The following is a 27,515-nucleotide window of genomic DNA, read 5'->3' as shown; positions in this document are numbered from 1 at the left end:
ATATCGATAAGCGACTATCGATACCGAAGTACAGAAAGATAGAGAAAGATAGCCGCGCGCGTTCGAAGGATCGAGCTCGATTCGTATCGCGTTATGGGAACGTGGTTTGTGTCCAATGGCAGATCGATATCGCGGGTCTTAACGATTTACGACCGGTCTTATCTCTCAAAGGGTACCGACGAGCACGCCGACGAGTCGCGCGCGATCGCCCGGACGGAATCGGATTTAACGATTTCGTTCCGGAATCTTACCTCTGCGCTCAGTGCCAACGATTGTTCGACGTTTTAGAAAGTGCGCGCTGTATCGGAAACAATCTCGTTTGGATAACCGCTCTTTCTGGGAAAATTTTACGTGTGACGTGCGAAAGAGTAACACACAACGAGAGGGGGTTCCTTATTGAGATCGTAATCCTGACCTAATCACTGAACCTAACCACTGAACATATTTGCATATATATTGAATGAAGCACATATCGAAACACTTTTTTTTTTAGACAATACATAAAAAAATTGGAAAGCATTTACACGAAAACATAATTTTGAGATGTTCTTGTTTGACTTTGATTTTATTGTTTTTGTTTATTTGAAATATTTATTATCTCCATTATTGCAAATTTCCTTGAAACATTAATGTCACAAAAAAAAAAGAGAGAGGAAAGAGATAAGATAGGAGGATACTTATTGAAAAAAAGTAGAATGCCGCGTCTCTAAGTGCGATAACTTCTCGCGTTTGTAGAGACTCTACTGTTGGTTTATCACCTGGAGTGTTATCGCACTCACACACACACAGATGCGAAGGTACGGTATCGCCCTTGTAGAAGTAGACGTGGAGAACATCGTTATTTTCTCGGAAAATACATCGTTATTCCTTCCTGTTCGGCAGATTCCTTCGTACAGATGCTAATCGCTGTTGGTTAATATCAAAGAGGTTGTTTCGGAACGCAGGAATCCCACGTCTTTGGTCTCGTTATTCATTTATCTTCATGTCTTTCGCGTTTTCGATTCGCTTATTTTTATTCAAAACTATTCTTCTCGGATTTGCCGAGTGTCGTTATCGCACGTTGATGAATTCCTGATAAATATTGCAACAGCTTTTCTTCTCTCGGACGTAAATGATGATTTTTCATGTTTCGCATGAACAGACTTCGACGTTAAAAACAAAGTTAACAAATTATTCTGACAAAAACAATAAAGATCGAAAATATCTAAAGAGTTCATTTTCATCTTGAAAATCTTAAATTTGGACTGGATGCGCGCGAATATCAAACGAATGCTTATCCAATGAGAAAATAAAATAACGATGTTATCATTGCAGTTTTTGAAACGATTTTAAAAGTAAAAACTAGCCATATTTTCAAGCGTGAAAAAAACATTGTCAATAATTATTTATGATAAAAAAAAATTAATCAAATTAAATATTTGAATTGGGCGTGCTTTGAAAAGATATAAGATACGTTTTCCTTCGTCGTATGCAAAGTAAACAGTGTTGTGCGCGAAAAACCTACCACGCAGTTGCCGTTATCCGTAGTATCCATACATGCGAATCGGACATAAACACGGTACATAGAGACAGCATCGGCAAATTGCTCTGCCGCAGGTCCCAGTGCAATATCCGCCGTGTATTCTCGAGACACTGCGGTCGAAAGTGCACCTTTGCCTGTAAATGCAATCGGCGAACCGGGCGTCGTAACGCACGTAGCATATGCGGTGCGTCGCGTGTCCCAGCATAATCGGAGCTGTTTACGACAAATATCGATCGTACGTGATGTCAAGAATGCTGCAGCTGCTGGGCTGCTGTTTTTTTTTCTCGTCGACGTGATGCAGGCAGATTTATCGGAAAAATTATGGTTTTTTTTTTTTTTTTTTTTTTATTTAAAATCTTTCCACGTGATAAATTTAATATTGGAGAAAAAATATTGTTTACATCCATAAGGAACTCTTGTGTATTCAAATTGTTTAAAAATTTATCTTGAATAGAAAATAAGTGAAAACTTTAAAGATTGCAGCATCGTTGATACAAGAAGATAATTACGAAGTGTTGCTAAGTTTGTCATTGCGATGTGCGATAAAATATCGCTAGGAATGTACGATTGCACTTTGTGGAATTACAGGAGCGCGATTCCACCGAGAATCGTTCACCAGATCACGCGTTACGAAGGCAACGATCGCGATAATCTACGGCGCTTTGCGTGAAAATGACCGGTTAAGAAGATATCCGACGCGCACAGACGGAGGAGCAGAAGAGAATCGGGAGAAACTCGCGCCGATCGATTTTACACCCACTAAATAGCCGGATTTACATTTTATGCGGGGCGTCCGACGCTTTATCGCTCGTGAAAATGGCAAGAATGTTGCCTCGCTGTTGTGCAAGTGTCTTGTCGCCCCCTCAGAAGCCGCGTTTTATTCCGGTATCGTGATCGAGAGGAACGTCGTTATTCGCGTCTGCAACCGCGCCACGAGAAAACGGTCCGAGCGTAAAATTTTTGGTGATCTTCAAACGCGTCGATCGCGACGGTGACTTCTACAGAGATTCGCGGCTATCGTTATTGTGTTTTTTTACTGATTGCACAGTTAATTTAATTATATTAGAAACGTACCTAAATTTTTTGTGTTTTAAATTAATTTTGCACATGGTGAAATTTGTTTAAATATTGAAAATACGTATATTTAAAATACGTATACTATTTAAAATACGTAAAACCTATTTTTTGCGTGAAGAAAACAATCGCGGTGAATTATTCGACGAACATTAATGAAAACATTTGTTTATTTGAAACTTACCGTCGATAAGATTCGTACGCGAGACGATCTCTACCTGCCGTGTTAGGTAGCACTTTGCTTTGGGTTAACGACGGTGCGACGACAGGTAGTGAGCGGGAGTGTCCATTAAATTATCGAGTTTATCGCTCAGCCACTCGTAAAGTCCGCAACGAGAATACCGTATCACTTGTGATTTCGCCGCGAGGCTCTAACTCGCAGGATGACTCGTAGACTGAATGAAAGCTCGACTCTGCTCTTATTCTTCATCCCACGTGTTACAGCCGCGGAGCGATAGAGAGATTGAACGAAGGAAACATTTTCGCGCTTGAGTTTTATAGTTACGCCGCGGTTTATAGTTCATACAATTATTAGCATAACAATATACGTATATATTCTCAAAACTCACAAATGTGAAATACACATATGTTGAGTTGAAACTTTTTCGTACGAAAAAAACCATTTTCGAAGTTGGACCGGATCGTCTCTCTCGGCGGGCGCGAAGAGCGTTCTGTTTTCAGCCGAAGCGCATTGCACCGTACATTTTCGTTTTCGCTCGCTCCATTGCTCGCGGCCGCAAGGCGAGGTAGTAAGTTTCTCAAGTCTACCGTGAATTTTCATTCACCGGAGCGGCGGCGGCGGCGGCCGGCGCGGATTTCCGTGAGAACCGTCTCGAGGAGTTTGTATAGGGTGATACACCTGCGCGGAAAAACAAGCGGGGGAAGGAGTCCGGGACGACCGCGACGCATTTACGGAGATTTAAAGCGAGCGTAACGCCGCTTGACTCGTTTCGTCTGGGCTCTCGGCGTCGGATTTTGTCCGATGTTGGTCGTTTCTTCCTTTCCAGGAGGAGGACCTGTGAAATCTCGCGGAGAGAGACGAGAGCAAAACGCGGAATATATATATATATATACGTGTAGTTCTGAAGATTATCTTTCTTGCGGTCCTCCGATCTTTATCCCGTTTCTTCTTCCTTATATTCGCGCTTCGTGCTCGCCTCACAGATGCTACTTTTCATCCCTCGCGTTATTAACTCCCACACTTAGATACCTCGTTTGCGCCTTATACAGGGAAAATAGGGAGAAGTATCGTGTATTATCTTCTCTGATCGTTTCGTGAAAATATCTGGCGTCGAGGTGATGGGAGCAAATCACGCGAGACGATCGTTGTGTATAAACGGTCATTGACTGCGTGAAGTTAGAACCGCATTCTTATTTATGAAGTTTTATCATAAAGTTGCGTCAATCGTTTATATTCACATTTTTTTTTTTTTTTTTTTATCTCCGTACAGATTTTTTGTTCATTCGTCAGAACGATTACAACAAGTAATATAATAAAAAACTTCAATTGTCAGAAGAGACAATGCGCGAAAATTTAAATCGAGTGAACGTTGTTTGATACATGTGTTTACGACGAAGCTTTGTCGTCGGCTTGAAATGGTCGCGTCTTTAAGGTGCTCGAGGTGCTGATCCAAAGCCGGGACCAATAATTTAGACGGTTTTGGGGGGATCCCGGCAATAATTTAACCCGCCAGGGAAGCCTAAACCGGCAGCTGTGCCACGACAGCAGGCGCAGGGCGACGGAGTCGCGATAAACTCTCATAATTCACTTATGGGATATCCACGGCGTATCAGCGTCTCAGTTCCCGCTTTACTTCCGCAATTGCTCGCGCGTAGAGCTTAAACGCCGCCGCGTTTCGAGCCGTGGAACTCTATTGAAATGCGAACGCGTGTTTCGTAACGTTTGTATACACGCACGTGCGATTATTCGTGGGTATACACTCATTGTGCAAACCAAACTGCGTTTGACAGAATCCACCGAAAGCAGAAGCGGTATAAGAGCAGTGCGAACAAGGAAAAGAAGAAATAATTAAAAAACAAAATAAAAGAAAAACAAAACAAATTTATATGCAGTGAAAACAATTTATTACAAAAATAATTGCAACGCACGTGTGTGATTTGATCGACATTTTAAATGCGTATGATTCTTTTTGCAAAAGTACGTTTTGTGAAACTTCAATATATCGGAAAATACAAAACGGTAGAAAAAGTATAAAGAATAGATTTATTAAAATTCCGTTTGTTTTGTTCGTAATTAAAATATACGCAAAAGTTTCCGATTGACAATATATCTCAAGTGCAAATTGAATGTTTTTACCTTAAAGTCCTTTCTCGAATTCAGTTTTGACGTAAACGAACGGCAAACATAAATTTCGGGTAGAACCCGCCGCGGAATAATAGGCGGATAATTAATTCTACGCGCGATGTCGTATTGCGTGGGTGCTGTGCGTAAGTCTCGAAGACATCGCGAGATAGCTAAAAAGTACACCTCCGCGCGGCGTAATCCACCTGGGGGATTAATGGGATAATTGTGAACGCACGATGAGGAATTCAGTCACTGTCTGACTACGCCGAACTGCGTTTTACGTCATTAGAGTACATGCGCGGCGGTGAATAATCGTGTCTCACAATTGCAAGAAATTAATAGACGGAAATTCTGCTCTGCGCGCTTTTACTCTCTTCTAAATCTAATATAAAAAAAAAACAAAAACAAAAACAAAAACAAATACAATCTCTGAAACTACACAGTCTCTTTGTATAGGAAACGTAAAGTAATAAATAACTTTGTCAGCTCCTTGTTCATATAGCGATTTCACTTATTGTATATCAGAGTGAAATCGCCGTCCTCGGAAAATTAATAGTCGGTGTGTCGGCTGTTTTTTTTTTTTTTTTTTTTTTTTACGTTACGTTAATCCAATCAAAATGTCGGGTACCGACGATTGCGGCGGCGGCGGCAACGTTGTAATGATCCCTCGTAGCCGGAGATACGTATCGTATCGACCTCTCCTCCTCATTCCGAGCTGTTTCTGCGTCGTCGTGCAACGTGCAATCTGGCGGCTGGTGATGGCCGATGACGGTGGCGCTTGCACAATAGATTCGGTTTGATACATCGCCGTGCGGCACAGGAGAGACCGTTAATTTCGTGGCCTCTCCTGCTCCATAGTGCCCCGGCGCGCATCCGCTTTGCCCGTTCTCTGTTTAGATTACTATTCTCCGTCAAACGTCGTTCACGTTAATATCTCATCCAAGTAAATAATAGCAGTTAACGCTGCGCGCGGTTTGGAATGCCGTGAAACCCCGCCATTAACCAGATTTCAACATTGTCGATTGATTCAAAGCACAATTTGCATTTCAATTTATCTCGCTATCCAGAGACAGCTTGTCTGTTTGACAACGGAGAAACAGACGAGATAATTGTTTGATTTGTTTAGATTCGATTGAAAATATTTTCGTTTTCTTTTTATTTTTATTTTTTTTTTTTTTAAAGAGCTTGATGCAATAAGTCGACAATTTTATGCGTTGTAAACATTGTAAACTTCGTCAACGAAAGGAAAACTACATGTGTGTTCACGAACGATGTGAAGTTCAGGCACGTTCTGACGTACTTTAAGCAAATCGAAGTGCTCGTTTGAGTTGTGCGCGAATAGTCTCTTCACGAGAAGAGACACACGTGCTTCGACTTTGGAGTTATTCTACGCGTGTCGGCAATTTCACGTGTGCACAAGTGACTTGTAGTCGTCGCACTTCGCCGAAACGTTTCTGGCACAAACTACACGCCAAACTACGATTATGATCACAATAGTACTCATTTTCTAAAATAAGCACGCAAAAAAGTAATATTCATTTCTTAGTGTTTAGTCACTCAGTAATGTATCTGACAAAAAAAAAAAAACAGATTTTAAAATTTAAGTACCTGCAGGTTTGATTCTTTCTGACAAAAAGACTCATTTTTATCATTTTGATAGTCGAAAATTATTTTTCAAATAATTTCGATCTGATATGATACGAGTAAAAAATTTCTTCATCTAAGTCCACTGTCAAAGGGTTAATAACACACTAGAATTTCGTTAGACTGCGTCATATATATTTAGTTGCAAGAGTCTGTGAGAACTCTTCTCGTGTCTCATCTTTGGGATTCTCTGCCTACTCAGAGCGCAGAAAAAAAATCTTCGATCACACCGCGAAACGGTATTCCAATTATCGTGCAGCGCGGTGATAATCATAGACGTGCTTCGCTTTATACGAGGTGTTCAACGAAATCGGGCTTAAATCGATGCTCACGCTCGTTCGTTTCTGTTTCAGGAACAATGCCAACGTGGTCGTCCCGCCCACCGTATCGGCCGTGTCGAAGAAAGAGCCGCACGAGAACATCGCCCGGATAGCGAAGCGGTACCTCGACGATAACATGCAGCAGGCGTGGATCAATCCTCGTCTAATATCGATGGTGAGTGAATATAAATGCAATGATTATGTCTGCCGAGCCCGCGCGTGCGATCGTCGCCGCGCGTCTATTATTTTCGTTCCGAAGCGAAGGATATGCGCGCGCTTTTTCCGAGCCAGCCGGCAAATTTTTAATTTTTCACGTCAAACTTTCAACATTGAAAAAGTTTTGCGATTAATTTGTGTTGGACTAGAACTGTAACGCGGTACACCGCGCCGCTCTACAAGGTGAAACAACGGCGCGGTTATATAGTTTCTAAGTCGCTCGGGATCTATTTCTGGGATTTCTCGTTAAAGAACCGGGTTTGTGCTGCGCGCGATGTAGATAGAAGCTCTCTCTCGGAAGCATCTCAACGACAGCGACTTGGATTTCCGTGGCACTACCGTTCGCCGGAAGAAAATGCCTTTACGATATCGCGCAAGCCGTCGGTCGATCCGGCAGTACACGACACCGCTGCAAGCTGGCGACAAGTTTTTACGGTTCTCCGAAATGGCTTACGAGAAGATCCTCGTATCAAATGGTTTTCCGATTTTTGCGTGATAAATAACCGCTCGAAATTGACACGTTTCATTTGCGATTTAATTCAGAACGTCGCAAGAACGTTCGCAACAAAGTTCTCTGATTGAAGCTCCTAAAGAAAGAAAAAGAGAACGGGAGGAGGGAACGAATTATATTAGAATGTATTAAGACTTGATCTCTCTTCTCGGGTGGCTTGAAACAAGAACAAGATCGTATTACAGCGAATTTATTCATTCGACATGTTTTGCGTCGGAGTAATGACGGACATGTTGGATTTCGAGTGTTTCTCTTTCGCAAAAGAAAGTATATATATCTCGATTGAGACAATCTAGTACCACAGTTACGGCTTCTGATGTATAAATATTGAATCTTACGGTCCATTAAGATGGACAAGTGGTCGGGTCGGTGTTGCTGACGTTTCAAATATTGCGGAAATAAATCACGCGCGCGCACCGTCCAGGTCGAGTGTCTCATTAGAGTCGTAACCACTCAAACGTTTCGCGCACCTTTGATTCCAGAGCCGGGGCTCGCACACACAGTTACATCTAGAGCATCTCATCTCATCTCATGGGCGCGCGCGACCCAGATACTTTTCGCGAAATGCAAATTTAACAATAGTGAATGAATTCCGAAGCAAGTCGGCCGATCTCTAATTCCACCTCATTATGATATTTTCTCCTCTTGTAATACGCTGCCTCTCAATGATAACTCGCGAGAATCATACAGCGTATGATAAAAAGTTGGTTGTAACACCGAGAGATCTTTTCATTTCCAATAGCTTACGGTTTCTCTTTGTTTCACGGAAGGTTTTTATATTTCTACAATCTGTACATATACAATGAAACTCAACTTAAAATTATAAGAGTGAAAAATGTCGAGATACATGGAAATAAAATATTTGTTCTCATGCAAACTTGTAAAAATAATTACGCAACTCGTTAAAAACTCTGTCGAAATGTGGTTTTTGTAAGGTGTTTGCATTTTCCAATTAACACACGTTGAATATTAAAGAATAAAATTATTTATTTAATAATAATTACACGGAGAACGTATGTATTAATAGCTGTGTTTTTTATACTTTCTCGATATATAAAAATGTATTCATTCATTTTTACACGTAAAAAATTTGGGCTGCACCGGCACTCGATACACGTTGACCAGTTATGTCGTTGACGGCTCGGGGATCGGACTGCACTTCAGACAGGTAGAACGAGGATGGGTCATTAAGCGAGCCAATAACAAACTCGTGATCCACATAACCCTTCGTTACGTTTGCGGGTTACTATTAGCTCGTGGAAGGCAGCAATCATTGCCGGCAGGTAGGAACTCTCGTTTTGTAGCGGTCGAGGCAGTTCCCAGTCCCGCGTCGTGCGAACTCATTATTTCTACTTCTTCCCTTTCCTCGCTCTTCTCTTCCCTCTTTCGCATACTCTTCTTTCACTCTGCTTCTCCACTGTTCGCTTCGCGAGAGAAACTCCTTCTCTTTTTGGTTCTCGTCGCAGCGACCTTACGTAATGTCTCAGTTGCGTGTTTCCTCGCGTGCAGCTTGTTGCACCGATGACTCGACTGTGCGCACACCTGTATGGAATAGCACGCGACGAGAGCCTTTAGAGAACACAAGGTGCAGCAATGCGCATTATCGCGGCATAACGAATTAAGAATCTCGCAAGTCATGTCTCAAATGCGAACATCGCGCGCGTAGAAACCTTTAAAAATTCGCGCGCGAAACGCAGTTCGAATCAAAAGTACATTATTGCGAGGCGATAAAAAACAAAGTTTTAACCGAAGCGCCTTACAAACACTTTTACAATTATTCAGTTAAAAATACTACACAAAATTGTATAAAAATATTTTTAACACACATACACACACACGCACATATGCAAATTTACTTGAGAAAAGAGAGAAAATTGAGAGAACATTGCAACCCACGTACTTTACGCAACGTTCAAGAAGTATTATAGATAATAGACCGATCTGTTTCTTCTTCTCGCGTGCTTTTTCTTCGATATCGACGTCGTGCGCGTGTTCATCGATAAGATTTACGATCATTTCGCATTACTTATGCCTGGCGGCTTTATTAGCATGATTGGTTGCTCCGAGGATAGATTGCGCTGCGCGCGCAACCGGATCTTGTTCGTTCGGTTACGAACACGAGAACTCGATATCTCCCGATCATCATCTTGCCGCGTGCTTCCCGCGAGTTCGAAAGAAGTCGTTCGTTCGACGTGCCAGTAGTTAGCGACGCTTCGCCTAGGATCAAACAACACTATTTGTAATTTGTTTTACGAGGGTCGCCTCGTTACGCGGCCGGTTCTAAATCCTTACAATCTTTCCGGCGACACCGGGGATGGCGACCCTTTCGCAAAGTACCGGGTCTTTAAGCATAATCTAAAACCCCGGTTTTAATGAATTTTCAGATTTAATAAGAGAACTTGCGTAGGTGTGACGAGCGTCGAACTGGTGCGGGAAAAAAAATCATTTTGCGCACAGATATATTCCCGCTGGCGCACCTCGCACGCATAATTATCTTGATAATAACTTTGCTGAGTATATTTTTATTAAAAATCTCAGCATGCAACGCTGCAATTTGTTATTTTATTGATTCACAGTGAAACGGTAATGCTGAAACTTGTTTTTTTTTTGCATTTGATTTTTCTTATCAAGAAAATGCGAAATATTCTAATTATCTTTATTGAGACAAATTAATTATACTTAACAGTTTTCCTGTTTCTACAGATAATCCATGTAAATGATGAACACGAAATATAAATGTTTTGCTACATACACGCGCGATTGATAACAAGATACGAGAGTTAATTAAAGGAGCGACTTCCGAACGTCGGAACTTATTTCTCGACTCATCACAGACGGCGTTTAATAATCCCGAAAATACTGACGATCGGATAGGTCTGCGTATTCGCGTCAGAATGCTCTCTGTATGTACGCATTGTATTGTACATACAGAGAGCGGCTCATCGTCTCTCCCGACGATTCTCCCGAGTACCCTGTATTCGTCTTCCTTTAATAACAATAATAATAAGAAGGGACGGAGGGCCGTTTTAATCAGAGGGTTCACCCGTCTGACGTGATTAACTCGAAAGGCCGAAGAAGATCGAGGCGAGGGGAGAGGAAAAGGTCGGATGCCGCTGTCATTTCGGGTGTTTATCATATCAGCGAACTGAGGGGTTGCGTTTCGTCGCCCCGACTCGGGACGGGATGGCGGTAAATCTTGAATTTCGTGAGATTTTCGTTCGCTGTTCCTTCCTGCGTCTTTTCGCCGGAGAAACTTTCTCTCTCTCTCTCTCTTTCTTGCTTCATTTCATCCCTTTCATTATTCAACCGTTCGAGCGTGGAAAATGTTCTTTTATTTCCGTTAGAGTGGCGCGCTCGTATGAGAATAATGTGCTATGTAGTGTTAATTTATTGTCACAGGCTTTATTGAAACAAAAGGAAGATAGAGAAGTGAGGAAAGAACAAATAAATAATGCTTTTTTCTTATTTATAAAAACTCGAGACGAGCGCTACGCGCACGCTGTTGTTGTTTTTATTTTAACGTGTTGTGCCAGTAAACACAATCTGTCATCGCGATGACAGCTAGTATGTACGTTTTACAAACTATATAATACACATGATGTACATATGAAAGATGTCAGAAATAACGCATGAAAATCAAAAAATAGAAAGAGGGGGGAGTAGAAAAACAACACTAAAGACACGTGTCTTTAAAAACGTGACTAAAGTAAGGTCATGTGACAAAGAAAAAAGTAAAAACAAGAATAATATATTATATATATATTATAAATAATATTCTATATATATACATATATACTATATATATATATATAATACCGTGTATATATATAGTGTAATCACGTGACTGAGGTCAGTGACCTCAGCGCGGTCGCGCGACCGGGGTCAGTGACCTCAGCGCGGTAGCGTGACCGGGGTCAGTGACCTCAGCGCGGTCGCGCGACCGGGGTCAGTGGCCTCAGCGCGGTCGCGCGACCGGGGTCAGTGACCTCAGCGCGATCGCGTGACTGAGGCCAGTAACCTTAGCGCAGTCACATGATTAAGGTCGCTTTTTCTGGTCGAATTAGACGGCTTTTGACATATGTATTTTACACGTGTTCTCTGCAGTGAGAAAAGTTTTTTACATTGATATTGTTTGTTATCGTTATTTTATTAGCAAACAAAGTGACAATCGGTAAGAAGAAGAAACTCGAGAGCTTTAAACGTCTCACGCGCTTTCCGAAGCTAAGTACTTCCGTTTCTACAGTTAAATATCGTTGGCTTTTAAGGAAGATGTAACCGTCCTGAAAGGAAGAGAGAAAGAAAACGCGCGGATAGTGCGCGGTTGTGCTCAACTGACAGGAACATTCTTCCTCTTGGCGCTCAAGTCATGTCCGCCGAATCCCGGGAAGAAGTTTTCTCCGTTTCTCCGAGTCACTAATCCTGCGTCTCGCGTTTCATTCCGAAGCTCTAATTAACAGGATTTTTCCGCGTGTTTCTGAGAAGATGCGTTCTCATACCGACAAGTTACAAACACCACAAAATAACTCGAACTCGACTTAGACTTATAACAAGTTGTTTTTTGTTAATGAAAACTATTGAGCTTTATTTTGTTTTAGTAAAGTTTTTCTTTCTCATGTGTGCAACAAACTTTTTAATATTTGGAGTTTTTAATATATATTGTTGCAAATAAAATATTTGATCTTATCGAAATGTAAAAGAAAAAAAATTCTTAGTAATCTAATCGCAAATGTACTTGTATATAATCGTGTGTTGTATTTGTTGTTCTCTTGCCGCCCTTCACACCTTCGGCTTCATCATCAGGCACCATGGCCGGCTAACCCCGGCGAAGCGGAAAAACCTGTTTCTTCTCGGTCGGTGAGGAATCTTTCGTCGCCTTCGGGGATTACTTTCTCGCGGCAAGACTCTTCGAACGGTATCGGGACGTCAGTACTTTGGTCGTCGCGGGATTACTCGTCAAGAAATTTTTCACGTTGCTTCGGACGCTATCTTCGGTTGCGCGATATCGACGACATTTTTGTAAAAGTCATGAGCTCGGAGAGACGGCTCTGCTTGTGTTTTATTCCCGGATCAACGGCGTTGCGCGCAAAACGGGGGTGTGTTTCACCCAACGCCCCCGGAGAAATTTATAGACGCGCCGTTATCGCGACTCAGTTCTCCGCGAACGAAACGATTCTCTCGATGAACTCCGAAAAAAAAAGGAAAGTTGATTTAATCTCGCGATAGAGGAAAATAGGGTAAAGGAATAGAAAAGAAATGTAAAACATTATATACACGTTGTCGTAAATTCAAATGACATGTTATCGTCATTTAAAAAACGATAAAAATCTTAGATGCGTGAACTTTTTTTTTATGATTAATCTAACGCAATAATTTCTGTAAACGTAGATAAACGTTCTGTGTTTATACAATTAAATCTCTAATTAATGTAGTTCGCGAAATCGTAATGAGAATCTCGTGTCCCTATCCTCGAACAAATCGGCGAGGGAGATGAAACGTTCTAAAATGATTTGCAATTTATTCCCCTTTGCGAAGTTAAGACGGCGATATCACCCAGTTGGTGGGTTAGAAGCTTATTGAAGAAAGTAGCGTAGCGTTGGAGACAGAGAGAAGATAAGCGCGACGGTAGTATAGGAGGTTGGTTTAATATTCGGCTTTGTTCGCTTCATTAGCGCTGCACAAAAGTGGCTTAAAATAATTGAGTCTACCCCCGAGTATAATAGCCATTCTGATATCCCATTGTTGCCAGGCCTCGGACTCGTGATTCGCGTGGCATTATCAATGGGTGCTTATTTCCTCATTGTGCACATGCCCCATTGTTTTTGTTTAATTTTTCAACACCGTCGTCTACGTTTGGATATCCTCTTCTATTCGTCGCGGTTACGCATCCGACGCACATTCGTCGCTCGTCGCGACGTTGTGTGTGACGAAAAATTGATTTATTGCGTCGGATAACCGCACGCGTCTTAAAGTTTTTGCACCGGCGAGCATTTTTGCCGCTTTGCCGGCGAGGAATGATTTATCATCGGAAATTCCTTTATCATTTCTTCTTGCTGATCTAGACGGCGTTCTTAAGTTCTACCCGCGGATCGAAGGAACGGATTCGTAAAAAGCCGACGGAAACCGGAAAACGAAACGATTTTACACGGCGCGGCTCCGGAGACACACCGCGGGTTTCTTTCACGCCGCGATTTCGAAGTCAATTTTTTTTTTATAAACTAAATTCTCTATGGACACAGTTTTTTTTTTTTTACTTTTTCTACGTTGAATATTAAGTGTTTTAAAACTAAAATTGTGCTTTTTTGGATCGAGTTTCTTCTTTTTGCTTTTTATAACGTGACCGAGATGTGGAACAAGTTGCAATTTTGACACGTTGTGAAAATTAGCGCGTTGCGTTTTTCGCGTTTTTAAAACAAATTTTTGTTGCTCATTTGATCGGCAAGATACGCAGCGGATACGCATTCTCGTATTCAAGCCACGCGGATCCCCGACGAATTTGCCCCAACCTCTGCCGCATTTAATTGAATTTTTAAACGCGAACGTTTCATTTCACCGGCGTAAATGAAGACAAAGGCCGTGCTTTTTTAATTATCACATTTCACGAGACGAGATACACACCCACTCGGGAGACAAAACACGGGCGTTTCTTACCCGCGGGAGAGTGTCGTCGCCGGCGCCTTAAGGGTCGCTGCGGAAAGGTGGTGAGAAGCCGGGATGGAAAACGAGGGGACCGAAATAGTGCATTCATGAATTCGCGCTCGTAACAGAGAACAGAAATGGCGCGTTGCGGCGTTTAAGAGCACCTTTTTTTCCCTTCGAAAAGAGTGACCAAGTAGTAAGGTAAACAGTAGATGTGAGCGCGCGCACACCCACTTTTCCTCTTTGAAGCACCTATATAAATCTGAATGCGCTATAATTCACTCACACATACGAGTAAAAAAAGCGACATTTTACATTGAAAATTAAAACGCGCACATTTATAATACAATGTTATTTTAATATTATAATGGAGGGGTATTTTTTTTGGTTTTTTTTATAGATTAAAAAATGTAAAAAAATAATTATGCTTCTATTATAGATTTGATGTTACCGTCAGGACAATATAACAAAGAATTGTTATTTTTTTTTAAGAGTACAATGTGTAGGAGATATTCTCGCGAAATTTTCTCGTTCTACATTTTCGAAACATTTTTTTTTTCTCGCCGTCGTGCAACTGTTAACATTTCTCGTTAGCTCTTCCGGTAATATCCGGCCGCTCTTCCGCCGACGAAATCACAGAGTTTATAGTAAATTGGAAGAGAAATTCTTATTATTCTTTTTGATTTTTTTTTCCCCCGCTTCCTCATTCTCACGGTTTCTTTTTCTTTCTTGCCCATTATCTCGATGCTGCTCTTTCGGGGCTTATTGCCCATTGTACTTTCGCGCGAAGTATCATAGTCTGTGTCTTTTACATTTTTTTTTTTTTTCATCATTAGCAATAATCAGGTGTTATCGTGATTACGCTGATTTCAATTTTTGCTGCAATTTCGCACATCGAGAAACGCGAGTGTTTGCGATTGCCGGAAGGTGGTGCGGCAAGTAATCAGTTGAACTTTAGATTAGTCTTGTGCACACAATTAGCGTCTTAGAATATGTGTATAGTTATGAAATTCGCGTCGACGTTGTTTTCGTAGCTGTACGCCGCAGAGCCGCGGCCCGTTGACAGCTTCTAGATTTTGGAGTAATTAATAACGAGAGAAGTCGTGCACACGACTAGGGTGTAAACTTACTTCCTCGGCTCTTCAATCCCTTTTCGTGACGGACGGCAATGTAAATGAAATAAAGGGGGGAGGGGGAGGGAAGAAGGCGAGACATTTTCTTGTGATTTCGCGTACAATATCCATATCGCTTTAACAAGCAATAAATTTAATTACTTGTTATGCGACATTATTATTTTTTTTTAATGTTTCTTATGTGATAAAAATTTCATTTCTCTTACCATGAAAGATTTTTGGTAGTTGCTATATCTCTCGACAATTAACGTCATTGCTAAAAACATCCGAATTCGGATTTACGTAACGCTCGCAACCGCAATATTCGAACTGTGAAAGAACGACAGGGGTTGCGTCGGGTTATACAAGGTGGTGACATGATTAATATAATCCGCGTCCCGAGGCGGGCTCTAATTCGTTCAACGACCGATTGACTCCCGACACGGTTGCCATAATCCAGCCGCCGCCATCGGCAACCCCTCGAGAAATCGCCGTGGAGAAACTCTCTCTGTCTCTCCCTCTTTTGCAGTTCGACGAATCGCATCGGAAAATCAATCAGAACGACTGCTCTCCTGGCCCCGCCGCGGAAATACACGGTCGTGTCGCTATTATTCATCGGCGTCATACATGCAACACCGGCATAATGCCGCGGATAACACCGCGGAGTATATGGTTATATCGCCAAACGAGAAAGAGAGAGAAAGAGAGAAAGAGAGAGAGAGAGAGAGAAGAGAAGAGCATGTGTGCACGCTCGAGTAGTACGTCCGCGCGTAAGGGTGTATAAGGGGTAATATCGCGGAACGAGGGATACGATCCGCAAATCCCTCGTGATCTCCTCCTCAATGGGCGACGCGGCGTCTTAAGGTTATGATACCCACCCCCCTTGAGCTCGTGGTGTATATGGTGTGATCTCGGTTTAATATTTATAAACCAGATATATGGCGCGGCGCATATCTGCGTTATATATATTGTATATATATATATATATATATATATATATATATATATATATACACAAGAACGAATCTTGCACTTGCCACCGAGAGATTGACTCGATCTCGCCCTACGTTTTTCTAACGACGTCGTTGACTCCCTTCGCGAGTATTCGCTCGACGAGATTTACATGTATCGTATCGACTTTGCATTGCTTCCCTCTTACAAAAGTTTTATACAAGTTTATCACTAAACATTGCGTGGTTGTTTGTTTTTCGTTTTTCTTCTTCATTAGAGAAATTCGAAAAAAAAAACAAAATGGTAAAAAGTAACACAACGGTTAAAATAAGATTTGCAAGTGAGAGCGAGGCAATTCACCGAAAACGGGAGAAACGTACCCCTTTACACTAAACGCGCACGTCTCTTTACGATGACTTCCATTCTTCGAGAAACGGAATCCTCGATCTTGCGTTCGCGCGCGATTTCGCGCGACGTCAATGACGCCAGTCGTATCCCTAAAAAGATTCGGGTCATTTGGTAAAGTGCTACTTTGTGTCACATAAAAAAAGCGTCGACGTCCCTCACCGACAGGCGGTTGACTTCCCAACAGTCAGCGTTTTCCAATGGCCAGGACCTTCGCCCTCTCTGTGATTTCGGCGACGGAGAAGAAGAACGGGGGAAGAATAGCTCAGAATAATGTGTTCTTCCTGAGTTTTATAGAACCTCCCCACCACCTTTACGCCCTTCCGATACACTTGCCGAGAAAATGCGCGTTACAAATACATTTTGCTCTCACCCCCCTCCCGTCAAGATCTTTTAAGTAAATGACCAATTAAAACTTTAAAGCCTTAAACGCGAATAATTAGACGGCATATCGTTTGTGCCGATATAGTTCGAAAAGTTACAACAATATCGAACTTTTGACGACAATGAACTTTCCGTTCTGACGTTTTCATCGGCAATGTCTCTCTGAGAATTCGGTTGACATTATAGTCGCGAAACGAATTACGCGATACAACGCAAGAATAGATTGCTGTCCCAGCCACCGGCGTCGCAAACTCCCGCGGGAAACTTTTTAGGAGTTCCCGCCGCGCAATCGTAACGATACACTGACGAGGAGGGTGGAAAAAAAGAGAGAAGAACAGAGAGAGAGAGAGAAAGAAAGAGAAACATAGAAGGAGATGTAAAAAAAGCTGTGTGGCAGCTTAATCGCTTCGGAAATGCATAGTGCGTTGTCGGAGCAATAAGTTATCCGTGTGGCAAGAGAAAAGATTCGCAGGGGTGGATTTTCGCGGGGGTGGATCGAGAGCGAGGGAACGCCGGCAGTGGGGAAGCACTGGACGTGGAGCGCCGTTAATTTATGGACTTATTTTTCCCGGCACGCGGCCGCAATTAATCCTGCCTTTTAATTGCTCCGCGTAAACGCGGCTCGCGAAAAGATCTTTCTGAACTGATTAATCGGATTCAGCTTGTCGTCGAAAAGTCTGTCGCCGATGACGGGAAAGATGAGTTATTCTGTAATAGAAACTCTCTTTGCGTAACGTATACATCTGTATAACATATTGAATCAGAGAATTTCTCTCGTAGAGAATCTCGAGGAGAAATTTGTTTAAATTTCTATTAACGTATATTTCTAACAGCAAGTGTGTTATAATGATAATAGTATCTGTATACACACAACAAAGGCTATCGTTGCACTTGGCTTGCTTGAAAAGCGCAAGTATAGACATTGGTTTAAGAGCCTCAGCGCCGCGTGTTGTTACTTACACGAACGCACACACCACGCGATGTGGCCGCAACTCTGTAATTACACGGTTGCCAACATGATAACGATATCCCCATAACAAATCTCTCGCGTTAGTGTAGCGGACGGCGGCGTAGAGAGTTTCCAGTTATCGTTCGTAGAAACGCGCCCGCGATCCGCCGCGTCGAAATCGCCCCCGCCTCGTATCAACGTGAGAACTCGTGCGTATTAATGAAGTCTCTCGAGGGCCTCGAAAGCGAACGTATTCTCAGTTGCAATCTCATCCGGTATCGCGCATCGGTTTCTTTTCCGACCTGTCTGACGGGAAACAAAGCGGCCGTAAATCCTTCCTCTCTCTCTCCAGTCCTCCAACCTCTGAAACTCCTCTTACTTCCGGAGCGGCAAAAGAGCGGGAGTGTTTTGGGCGGTTGCCCGCCACTTGCCGGGAATATATCCGAGATTCGCGTATCTTTCCGCCCCACTAATTTCAGGGTTGGAGAGAAATGACCGTGAAACAGCGAACGATACCGAGGAGCGAGAGGAGATCGTTAAGTGTATTAGGAAACTGTTACTCCTGCGACAAACCGCGTTTTCGTGCATCCCTTGCGTCACATAGCGGTGTTTTCACATGAAGAGAGGGGTACGTAAAGCGGAAATTTGAGCAAGCGCAGAGTTTCGATAACAAAATACAGATTAGAATATTAGACACAAATCGCAACATTTATCGGGAATTTAAAAACTCTCACAAAAGTTACTTTATATTTGTATTTTATTTGTTAATTTATCGTAACATTTTCAATCTTTTTTTCTTGTGGTCTTCTCATCAAATCTTTTATTAAAATAATATTTTAAAACATATCTTAAAATCATATTTGTTTAAATAATTATCTACAATATTTTTTATATTTACTCTCTCTTTAAGAGATAACTTCTTCAGACTTTTATTCTTAATATTTTTTCAATATAATATTATATATTTTCAACAATATTATATTTTCAATAATATTTTAGTAATAAGTATTTAATTAAACGTTTCTGTATAATGTATTAAAACCTTTTGTGTGTGTATACAACTGCAACAGACGCCCAAGTACATTTCTTTCAGAGTTGATGTTCCTACCGGAAACCTTACAAACTGCAAGAACTCTCATTTTCCCGAAGGTATAATCTTCTCCTTCTTATAAATCATACTTCTATTCGGTTGGTTAACCCGGGTTGCTTGCCGTATCCCGTCGTCGAATCGCTCTCCGAGCTCCCTGCGGCTATGTTTATGTGCCATTTGCTAGGAAAGTGAAATAATCGTTGTCATCGTACTCTTTTTTTCCTCCCGTTGCCGACTTTTTTTTTGCCATTTTCTTTTCCCCTGGCCGCTGCAGAAGCAATCATCTTATTTTTTCGTATATTTATTTCTCTCTTCGACTCTGACGGTTTTTTTCATCGTTTGCAAATCAAATTATTATTTCTTCTTTTTTGCATATCATTATCCGTTCGGCATTATCCGTTGCATTTTATTAGAAAATTTATCGTCGATAAAAACGTGTTTCTTTTTTTTTACGGAATTATTTACAACTTGCCTACTGCAATCTGCTTCTAATTATTTTATCGAAACGGAAAAGCTTTTAAACGATTACATCGAATTAGCGGTTTTAAAATTAAATTCTTCCCGCCGTGTGTCGTCGCGACGTGAAATGATATTCAGCGTTTCAACGATTATTCTGTTATATTTTGCGGTCCATTATGTATCGTGGAATTCTCGGTAGCGCGCCCGGCCCGCCCGGCAAAGTGTCGGGCGCGTTATTAGCGAGTAATGCGCGCGATAAATGATTTTAAATGAGTTAATATCCGCAGTTTCGATATTAAACTCCGCGTGGCGTATCGGAATTCGTTATAGGTTCGGAGAATGTGCACGGGGGGTATCGACAAAACTTCCTCGCCACTCTCGAAACGGCCGTGGGCGCGAGGTCCCTCGGACACGATATATTGTGGTCGGATCGACGTGTGCCCGTCGGATTTCCATGTTCAGGAATTCCGTCGGAATTCGCAAGCTCGTCTCATTTGCGACGATTTCAGCCAAGCACACTACTTTTCCACGCGCCGATGCGGTTTTCCATGCAAAAGCTTTACATTCTTTCTCTTCGAAATTTTGATGGTTTTTATATGCTGCCGCGCCGTCATTGCTGAATTTTAATATATAGTGACCGATAATCGAGGAAAAAATACAGTTGCGCGCAATCGTGTTGTTCACATCAAGATGCACCTCCGCGCAGTTTGAGAGCCGATATCTTTTAAAAAGACACACGGCTCTTTTTAAGTTTTTCATTTATATTTCTCATTTTATATATTTTTATTACTCCGCACGGAAAAAAAAGTTTTGCTATTATATATGGTCAGCAAGAAAATTGGTTGACCCTACGAAATTTTTTGTTTCATCAACAAAATGTTTTGTTGGCAAATCAAAAATTTTACTAAACCTAACAAATGTGTTTTTCCTGGCCATATGGTAACTAATTTCTTGCTATTCTAGCAAATCTTTTTTTTCCGTGCGAGCATTTGACGCGTGTTCGCGTATGTAACGTAAACCACTTTGCAAGTGAACAAATATATATATAATCTCTTATATAATAATTACAAGACACACTGTACACAGTTCAAAGCAATCATGTTAGAGAACACACCTTGACGTTCTCATCTAACGCACGCGGGCGAATACGCGGCGAAGATATACGCGCGTGCCATAATTCAGACATATATCGAAACGTTCAAAGGATCCTTCGGCAACCTCTTTCCGTTATTTTCACCTTAATGGCGTTGGGTCGTGGATGTATATAAATTTCAGGGCATTTAAAGAATGCAAACTCGTAGTTCTCACGCCGACGGCGTGTAACTGTACGCACACGCCCGCAATTCATGGCGTATTATCGCACACGTCTCGTGAGAATATCTTTCATGCGTGTCCATTTCGCGAGATAAAAACAGTCGTACTAAATCATTCCCATCAATTTACTTCCATTAGTAAAAGATAGAGTCTTTTTCTCGCGAATCTTCTGTGTTGTATATTTTAAAGACTTTTCTGAGAATATAATTTCAACGCGCGTATATATCCGCCTACTCTTTAAGACGAACATTTTTCAACCGTAACGACGCTATTGCAACACACGACGCGGGTATTTTCGAAGAGAGATTCCGATGCACATCATCCGGGGGGGGATGGTCGTCGTCTGTGTCGCTCCACCCTCTCGTAACCGCGGAGTTGACGGCTGATTGAAAAGTTAGTGCGCCCCCAATCGAGAAGATGAGTCGCCGGAATCAAATCACGGCTTCGACGAGGGTGGATGGGACGACAGTGGATGGGTTCAATCCAGTGTTCTCGCGCACATGAGAGAAGGAAAAAGCCGTGTGTGAAGATCGTCATGGCGCGTTTGTCTCTCGGGCCATTAAATGGTATTGGAGCTCGCTTCCGTCAGGAAAGATCGTCTCCAGCGACTCGTTAGAAATGAAAACGACGTCGTTCCTTTGCCGCCGATGTTTTCAGCGCTCGTCACTTCGTTTGTGCTCACGTCGAGCTTCCACGAGGCGTTGTTGCCGAGGATATTACGAAATCTACAAGAAGCAAGAGCGACGGTGTGAACTTTAGCAACATAAATAATATAGCTCGCTTTTGTGTGTAAACAAAATTTTTTAAATTTTTTGTTTAACTTTTAAACGCACACGATAAAGTAATAACCTAAACTTTCTAACTTATCTCACATGTGGGATTTTAATATCGAGAGCTTTAACTCAATGGTTCGTCGCGTCTGATTATATTTCGGTTTTTTCTACTTTCTTTCGTGAGATTTTCATACTTCATAATTTAGTACCGTTTTCTAATTTTTTAAAGAACAAAAAAAATCTTTGCATCACTTTTGGAGTGTCCAAATTGTTCAACGCGAAATCTCAGTAATCTCCGGAATCTCTTCTAAAAGCCCGGTAAAAATATGACGAGAAACACACGAGATTATTTTAGTACCCTTATAGTACGTTCGAGGGTTAACCGTAACTCTTACAGAGCCGCGTTTCCCTCGTACAGTCACGAGAGAGCCACGGGCGGCCACGCGCCACGCGTTCTCGGTCGGAGACGCGTGTCAGGATGCAATTTGTCCGAAATGCTTTCGAATCGCGAGAAAGGGACCACCCGGGGATCGATCGCATTAACGACATTTTTACGTGATACGACGACGCGACACGCGAGGTGCCCGCCCGCCCGCTTCGTCGCTCGGCGACTGAGAAAAAGCTAAAGAAAGGGCGCCCGCATTTAGTTAATCAGATTATCTGAGGTAATTAGCAGATCCCGAGAAATTCGTCCGCGCGTCGGTAGGTAGGTAGGTAGGTAATTAGCGATAGCAGTCCGGTAATTAACGCGCGCGCGCTAACGAGAGAAGGGCCCAATATGCGCGCGCCGCACTTCGGTCAACGGGTTTCTTGTCTGATGGATCCGCGAATCGCGTGGCCGCGATTTTACCCGCGCGTCGCGTAATTAATTGTCGCAAACGCATATAAAACCCCTCCTCCACCCTCCTCCCGCCTACGCACTCGCCACCGTTACTTCCGTTTGAGAGAACCGCAGCGGGGGGGAGGCGTCCGAAGAGGAGAAGTTCGTTCTCTTTCTCTCGCCCTCCGTCAAACAGGCGATAATAAACAAAGGGAAATTATTTCTCTCCCTTTGGTCGGAGCGATCTCTCCCGTTTTGCTTTATCGTACCGTCCCGATCGTCGCTGGGGAAGATCTGTCGCACCATTTTTCTTTGTGCGAGACGAGAAATTAATTACTTTGTCTAATTATCATGAGCCACGTTGTGAGCTTTCCATGAGCCACGGATATAATAGTGTCGTAAATTAGATCTCGATAAGGAGGTTTTTTTTATCAACCGGCATTGATGAAGTTCTCTTTGACTGGAGCACCGCTATCAAAAGCATTTCATTCCTTCCGCGAGTGTTTATTATCATAACTATTGAAGTTATTAATATTGTATTTTATGGAGCGTTAATATTGATTCTTCGCCCATAAAAATTGGATTTGTCACGTTTAATTATACAGAAATATTTGTTTCTCTCTCTCTCTGTTTTTTTTTTTTTTTTTTTTTATAATTCGAAGCTCGAAGCATTCTGTGTGTGCTACGGCGTTTTTCATGACGGGGAAAGAGAAAAGACAAGCTCTGTTATATAATGAAGATTGTTCGCACATGTTATATAGTAACGCGGGCGTCTAACGTCCGCGCTGGTTGCGCGCATTAAACAAAGATAATGCAGGCGTAAAGGCTTTTCTTTTATGCAAAAGCTTGTCTCTCTCTTTTTTTTTTTTTTTACTCTCGAGCACCGCTCAGAAAAAATAATCGCCTCGGAAAAGTGAAGAGACGTTTTCTTTCTGTTCCGAGCGCGCGCGCACACACTACGGGCAATAAAAAAAAAACAAAGAAGTTTGTAATTACAAGAGGGCTCAAGTGTCGAGATGTTGCGAGCGGTATAAAACACGAGTTTCGTATTTTTATTTAGCAGGTATAGTGTGAGACAAGAACCCATGTTTTACGAGAGCCATAAATTCTCCTGAAAGTGCCCCGATACATCTTCACCCAGTGAAAATTAGTACCTTTTCGCGAATACGAGAAGTGTATGAAGCTGTGTGTTGTTCGGCGCGACGGCTGATTTAGGTATATATCGTTTGCAAACAATGTGAGTCGAAAAACGTCGTGCACAATCCTCGTGTTCTATTGTATCTTTTTATAATTTAGGACGTAGACCATTTTTTTTTTTTTTGTCGCGCGAAGTTAAATATTACATTTTTCCGTAAAATTTCTTATCAAACGCCAATCTTCCCGGATCCGATCGAGTCTGTTAGATTTCTCGTATTCTGCGCAGAATGCACATCGGTCATCCCGCGCATTGGCCAGACCGGGCGTTGGGGCACGCTTTAATTAAGATTTATAAGCACTTTCGACACAATGCACCGCTCACCCTCGACATGTCTGCGATCGGAAGCAATTCTCTTCCGTTCTAGTACCTATATATATATACGAGACATAAACCATTCCAACGCCCAACGCGTCTGGAGAAATCGTTTCTGGTTGCATAGAGAGCCGTGAATGGCGAACCAAGAGCTGGATAGGGATGCGATGGGCGAAGAAGCGTTACGCGTTGGTTGAAATCCAGCAGTGCGCTTTAATCAATGCTAACAATCCGTTTATGGCGCGGGCGAAGGGTCGGGCGCGTTTGGCAAAACCAAAGGGGCGATGATGACCTTTTTCGAGTTTGCGAGGGTCAGTTCTCTTCTCCTGCACGAAATTGCGTTACCGGAGCGAAACTCATCGGGACGACACTGTCCCGATCCCTCGGAAAGAAATCAAGTCATCTCTGTTAATGTCGACTTAGGGAGAATCGATGAGCGATTCTTTTCATCGAGACCGCTTCCTTCGAGTAATCAAACGAGCGACGAATAAATTTATTCGTCGAGATAAACTGTAAACTTCTCTCTCTCTCTCTCTCTCACTCAAATTATAATTAATATATTAAAATAAAATTAAAAAAGAGTAAAGTATTAATTAACATTTCAATATATAAAAAAGTGAAAATTAAAGAATTCGCGACACGAAGTGTTAAATTTCAACAGCGCTCGAGCTGTTGGCAGATAATTTGTTACAGTTTGAGTTTCCGTAAACGAGCAAATTTATATCTTTTTGCCGCGGCAAGAAGTTGGAACAAAGCTCGACGACAATCGAATTAACGTGGCTTATTAAACGCCAATTAAAGTCTTGAAGCGATTACGTTTAATTTACGGTTCCTTACTGTTAATTAATTGCTCGTCGCAACAATTACCTTCGTTTTAACGTACTTATTCAAATATACCGAGCAACCATTTCACAATAATTGCTTTTTTTTTTTTTGCAGTAGGCAAATTTGCTTCTTGCAAACTTCCCCGCTTGTGTTTTGCAAGTTACTTTTCTCTCTTGGTTCTTAGTTTTATTTCCTTCTTTTTTTTTGCAACGTCAACGAGAAACGGAAAGAGGATCGTTACGTGGAATGAATATTGCAACTCTAATGTATCATTCATGTCTGTCAATATAGCAGCGATATATACACTGTACGTACAGAATCCATAATGACAACATTAACATGACGTATTATCATATCTTTTCTTCTTGTTTTCACAAACGTGAACTTTATCACCGCCCGAATCAATAGATATATATATTTGTTAACATTTTTACTTTATTAGTAAAGTAAAAATACAAGACATGAATGAATTTTTTCAAATACGTTTGACGATCTAAGTTTAAATCGACGTCATAACTGTATCTACGTATCGCTAAGCCAACAACGGCTTTGCCATATGTGCACACAAGTGTCGCAGTTGCACTTTCAGTGCAACGACGATGCAACACAAGGATGCGGCGGCGGTGGTTTTAATTACAATGCAATTTTCCTTGCGGTGCCCATCCCTTTGAAATGCTGTTAGGCTTCCACTCGAATACACGAAGCAATCACGTACCTTCTAGGACGAGGGAACGTCTCTTGCCGCCGCGACGTTTTGATCCGCGAAGATTAAAGGGGTCCCGCCCTCTTCCCTTCGTTCTTAACGTGGCCGCATCGTCACGCTCGTGCCCCATCGTGGTGGTGTGCGGAATTTGGCACGGTCGCCGCAAGTGCGTAAATATGGCGCAGGGCCGCGCGGCACCCTTTTTCGCTCCCTAACTTCTCGAAGGGACGCACCGCAGAGACGTCGTCTTTCTACTCGAATCTCCTCACAGCCGCTTTGCATCTTGCTCTGTTCCGACAAAACGTTAATCCCAGAAAAGTCACCGGAAACTTGTATGTAATTTCATGATGCAATTCTATGATGATAATCAATATCGGAATAAGAGATTCAAGTTTTTAATTTTGCCTGTAACGTCTTGTTAGGATTTTTTTTACATTTGACGGGTTTAAAATCCAAGTGTGCTAGAGAGAAAACCATCCGCGTTTTAATGTTGTATTAATGACGATACTTCATTACGCGGTATGTTTTATATTCCCGCGACTTACTGGTTTTGCAATCCACCCTCAGGGCAGGAGTGCCGTATATATAAAATCCATTTACGATCCAATCCGGTCTGATAAATTCCAGAAAATGTGCGAGTCACGGATGGGATGCGTGTTTGGTGTAGGGAGGATGCAAGAACCATAATGGATTATCGAGGGACGGCGTTCGGTAATCAAATACCATTTAGGATTAAAACCCATCAAATTTTCTTTCCTCCTGTTAGCGCGGGAAGACAGTAACGTTTCTCTATCAGCGAGAAGTCGCTCGTCATTACATTCCTTTACATCTTTTTAATATTTTTTCTTACAATATTGTAAACAACTTTTCCTCTTCTCAAAAAGTTACTTTATTGTTGTTAATTTTGCACTTTAAATTCTATTTTTTAAATAATTTTTATTGCCGACTAACAAAAGCGATCTTCTCGGTCGATTGAAATCTGATTTCTCTTCCGTAGGTTTTCCATAATCGATACACTCGTTCAAGTGACTTTACTCACGATTCGACATCTATTGATTTCTTCAGAGGTGCGAACAGTTGTTCGCATCAAGGTTCGGCAAAATTGGGCCGTGACGGCGAAGTTTGCTTTTTACGACTCCCGCTACTTCCGCGACCCTTCGCCGACGAAGAGAACGAGCCTGTACGAATGCCGAGTAATTTCTTTGTCGTCTTTTAGGAGCGACGTTCCCTACATATAAATCAAAGAGTCCGTAAGGGCGTAATGATTCAGCGGAGAGCTTTTGTCGCAGGCAAGTGGCCTTTCCTCTTCGGTTTTTCGCCGCGGTACTTTATGTCTCGCGAGAAACTTTTGTAATAATTCCAACGCGTTTAAGACAGAATCGAGCAAAAATCGAAAGTTGCGAAACGAGAGCTTTTTGCGGGTACAAAGTTTGTACGTGTTGAAGTTACGTATAATTGAATTTGCGCTGAACACGCTGAAGTTTGTTCATACTAGCTATATGTGTATATATATATATGTATTTATAAAACAATTTTACAGTAGAATTTTACTGATATTTATTGTTTTTTACATATACTAGCATAACACAGGCGCGCGTTACGCGCACGATATTATTATTGTTTTTGTTTTAATGTGTAGTGTCAGTGAACACAATCTGCCACAGCGATGACAGCTAGTATATACGTCTTACAAACCATATAATTAACATATAAGAAATGTCAGAAATAACGGATGAAAATCAAACTTGAAAAATAGTGAAAAAGAAGAGTAGAAAAACACCATGTGACTAAAGTCACGCCACAGGGAAAAGAGTAAAAAAGAGAATATTATATATATTATATGTAATATTCTATATCTATATATAATACACACACACACATACGCATATATATATATATATATATATACCGTAATTACGTGACCGAAGTCAGTAACACCGCCGCGGTCGCGCGGCCGAGGTCAGTGACTCCACCGCAGTCGCGNGACCGNGG

The 27,515-nt window shown here is 41.9% G+C and overlaps 1 protein-coding gene across 1 annotated transcript in view; it reads left to right on the top strand.

Moving 5' to 3' along the window:
* LOC109855861 overlaps positions 1 to 27,515 on the top strand; it is a 62,408-nt gene that overhangs the window by 22,074 nt on the left and 12,819 nt on the right. Inside the window, exon 3 of the mRNA XM_020430526.1 lies at positions 6,899 to 7,040. Coding sequence (XP_020286115.1) covers positions 6,899 to 7,040 — 142 coding nt within the window. The remainder of the gene's footprint in view (positions 1 to 6,898; positions 7,041 to 27,515) is intronic.

Source organism: Pseudomyrmex gracilis, unplaced genomic scaffold, assembly GCF_002006095.1.
Source record: "Pseudomyrmex gracilis isolate BER0280 unplaced genomic scaffold, ASM200609v1 scaffold_100, whole genome shotgun sequence".
NCBI lineage: Eukaryota > Metazoa > Arthropoda > Insecta > Hymenoptera > Formicidae > Pseudomyrmex > Pseudomyrmex gracilis.
The sequence above is the reverse complement of the archived record's forward strand: the minus strand, read 5'-3'. Positions and strand labels throughout refer to the sequence as shown.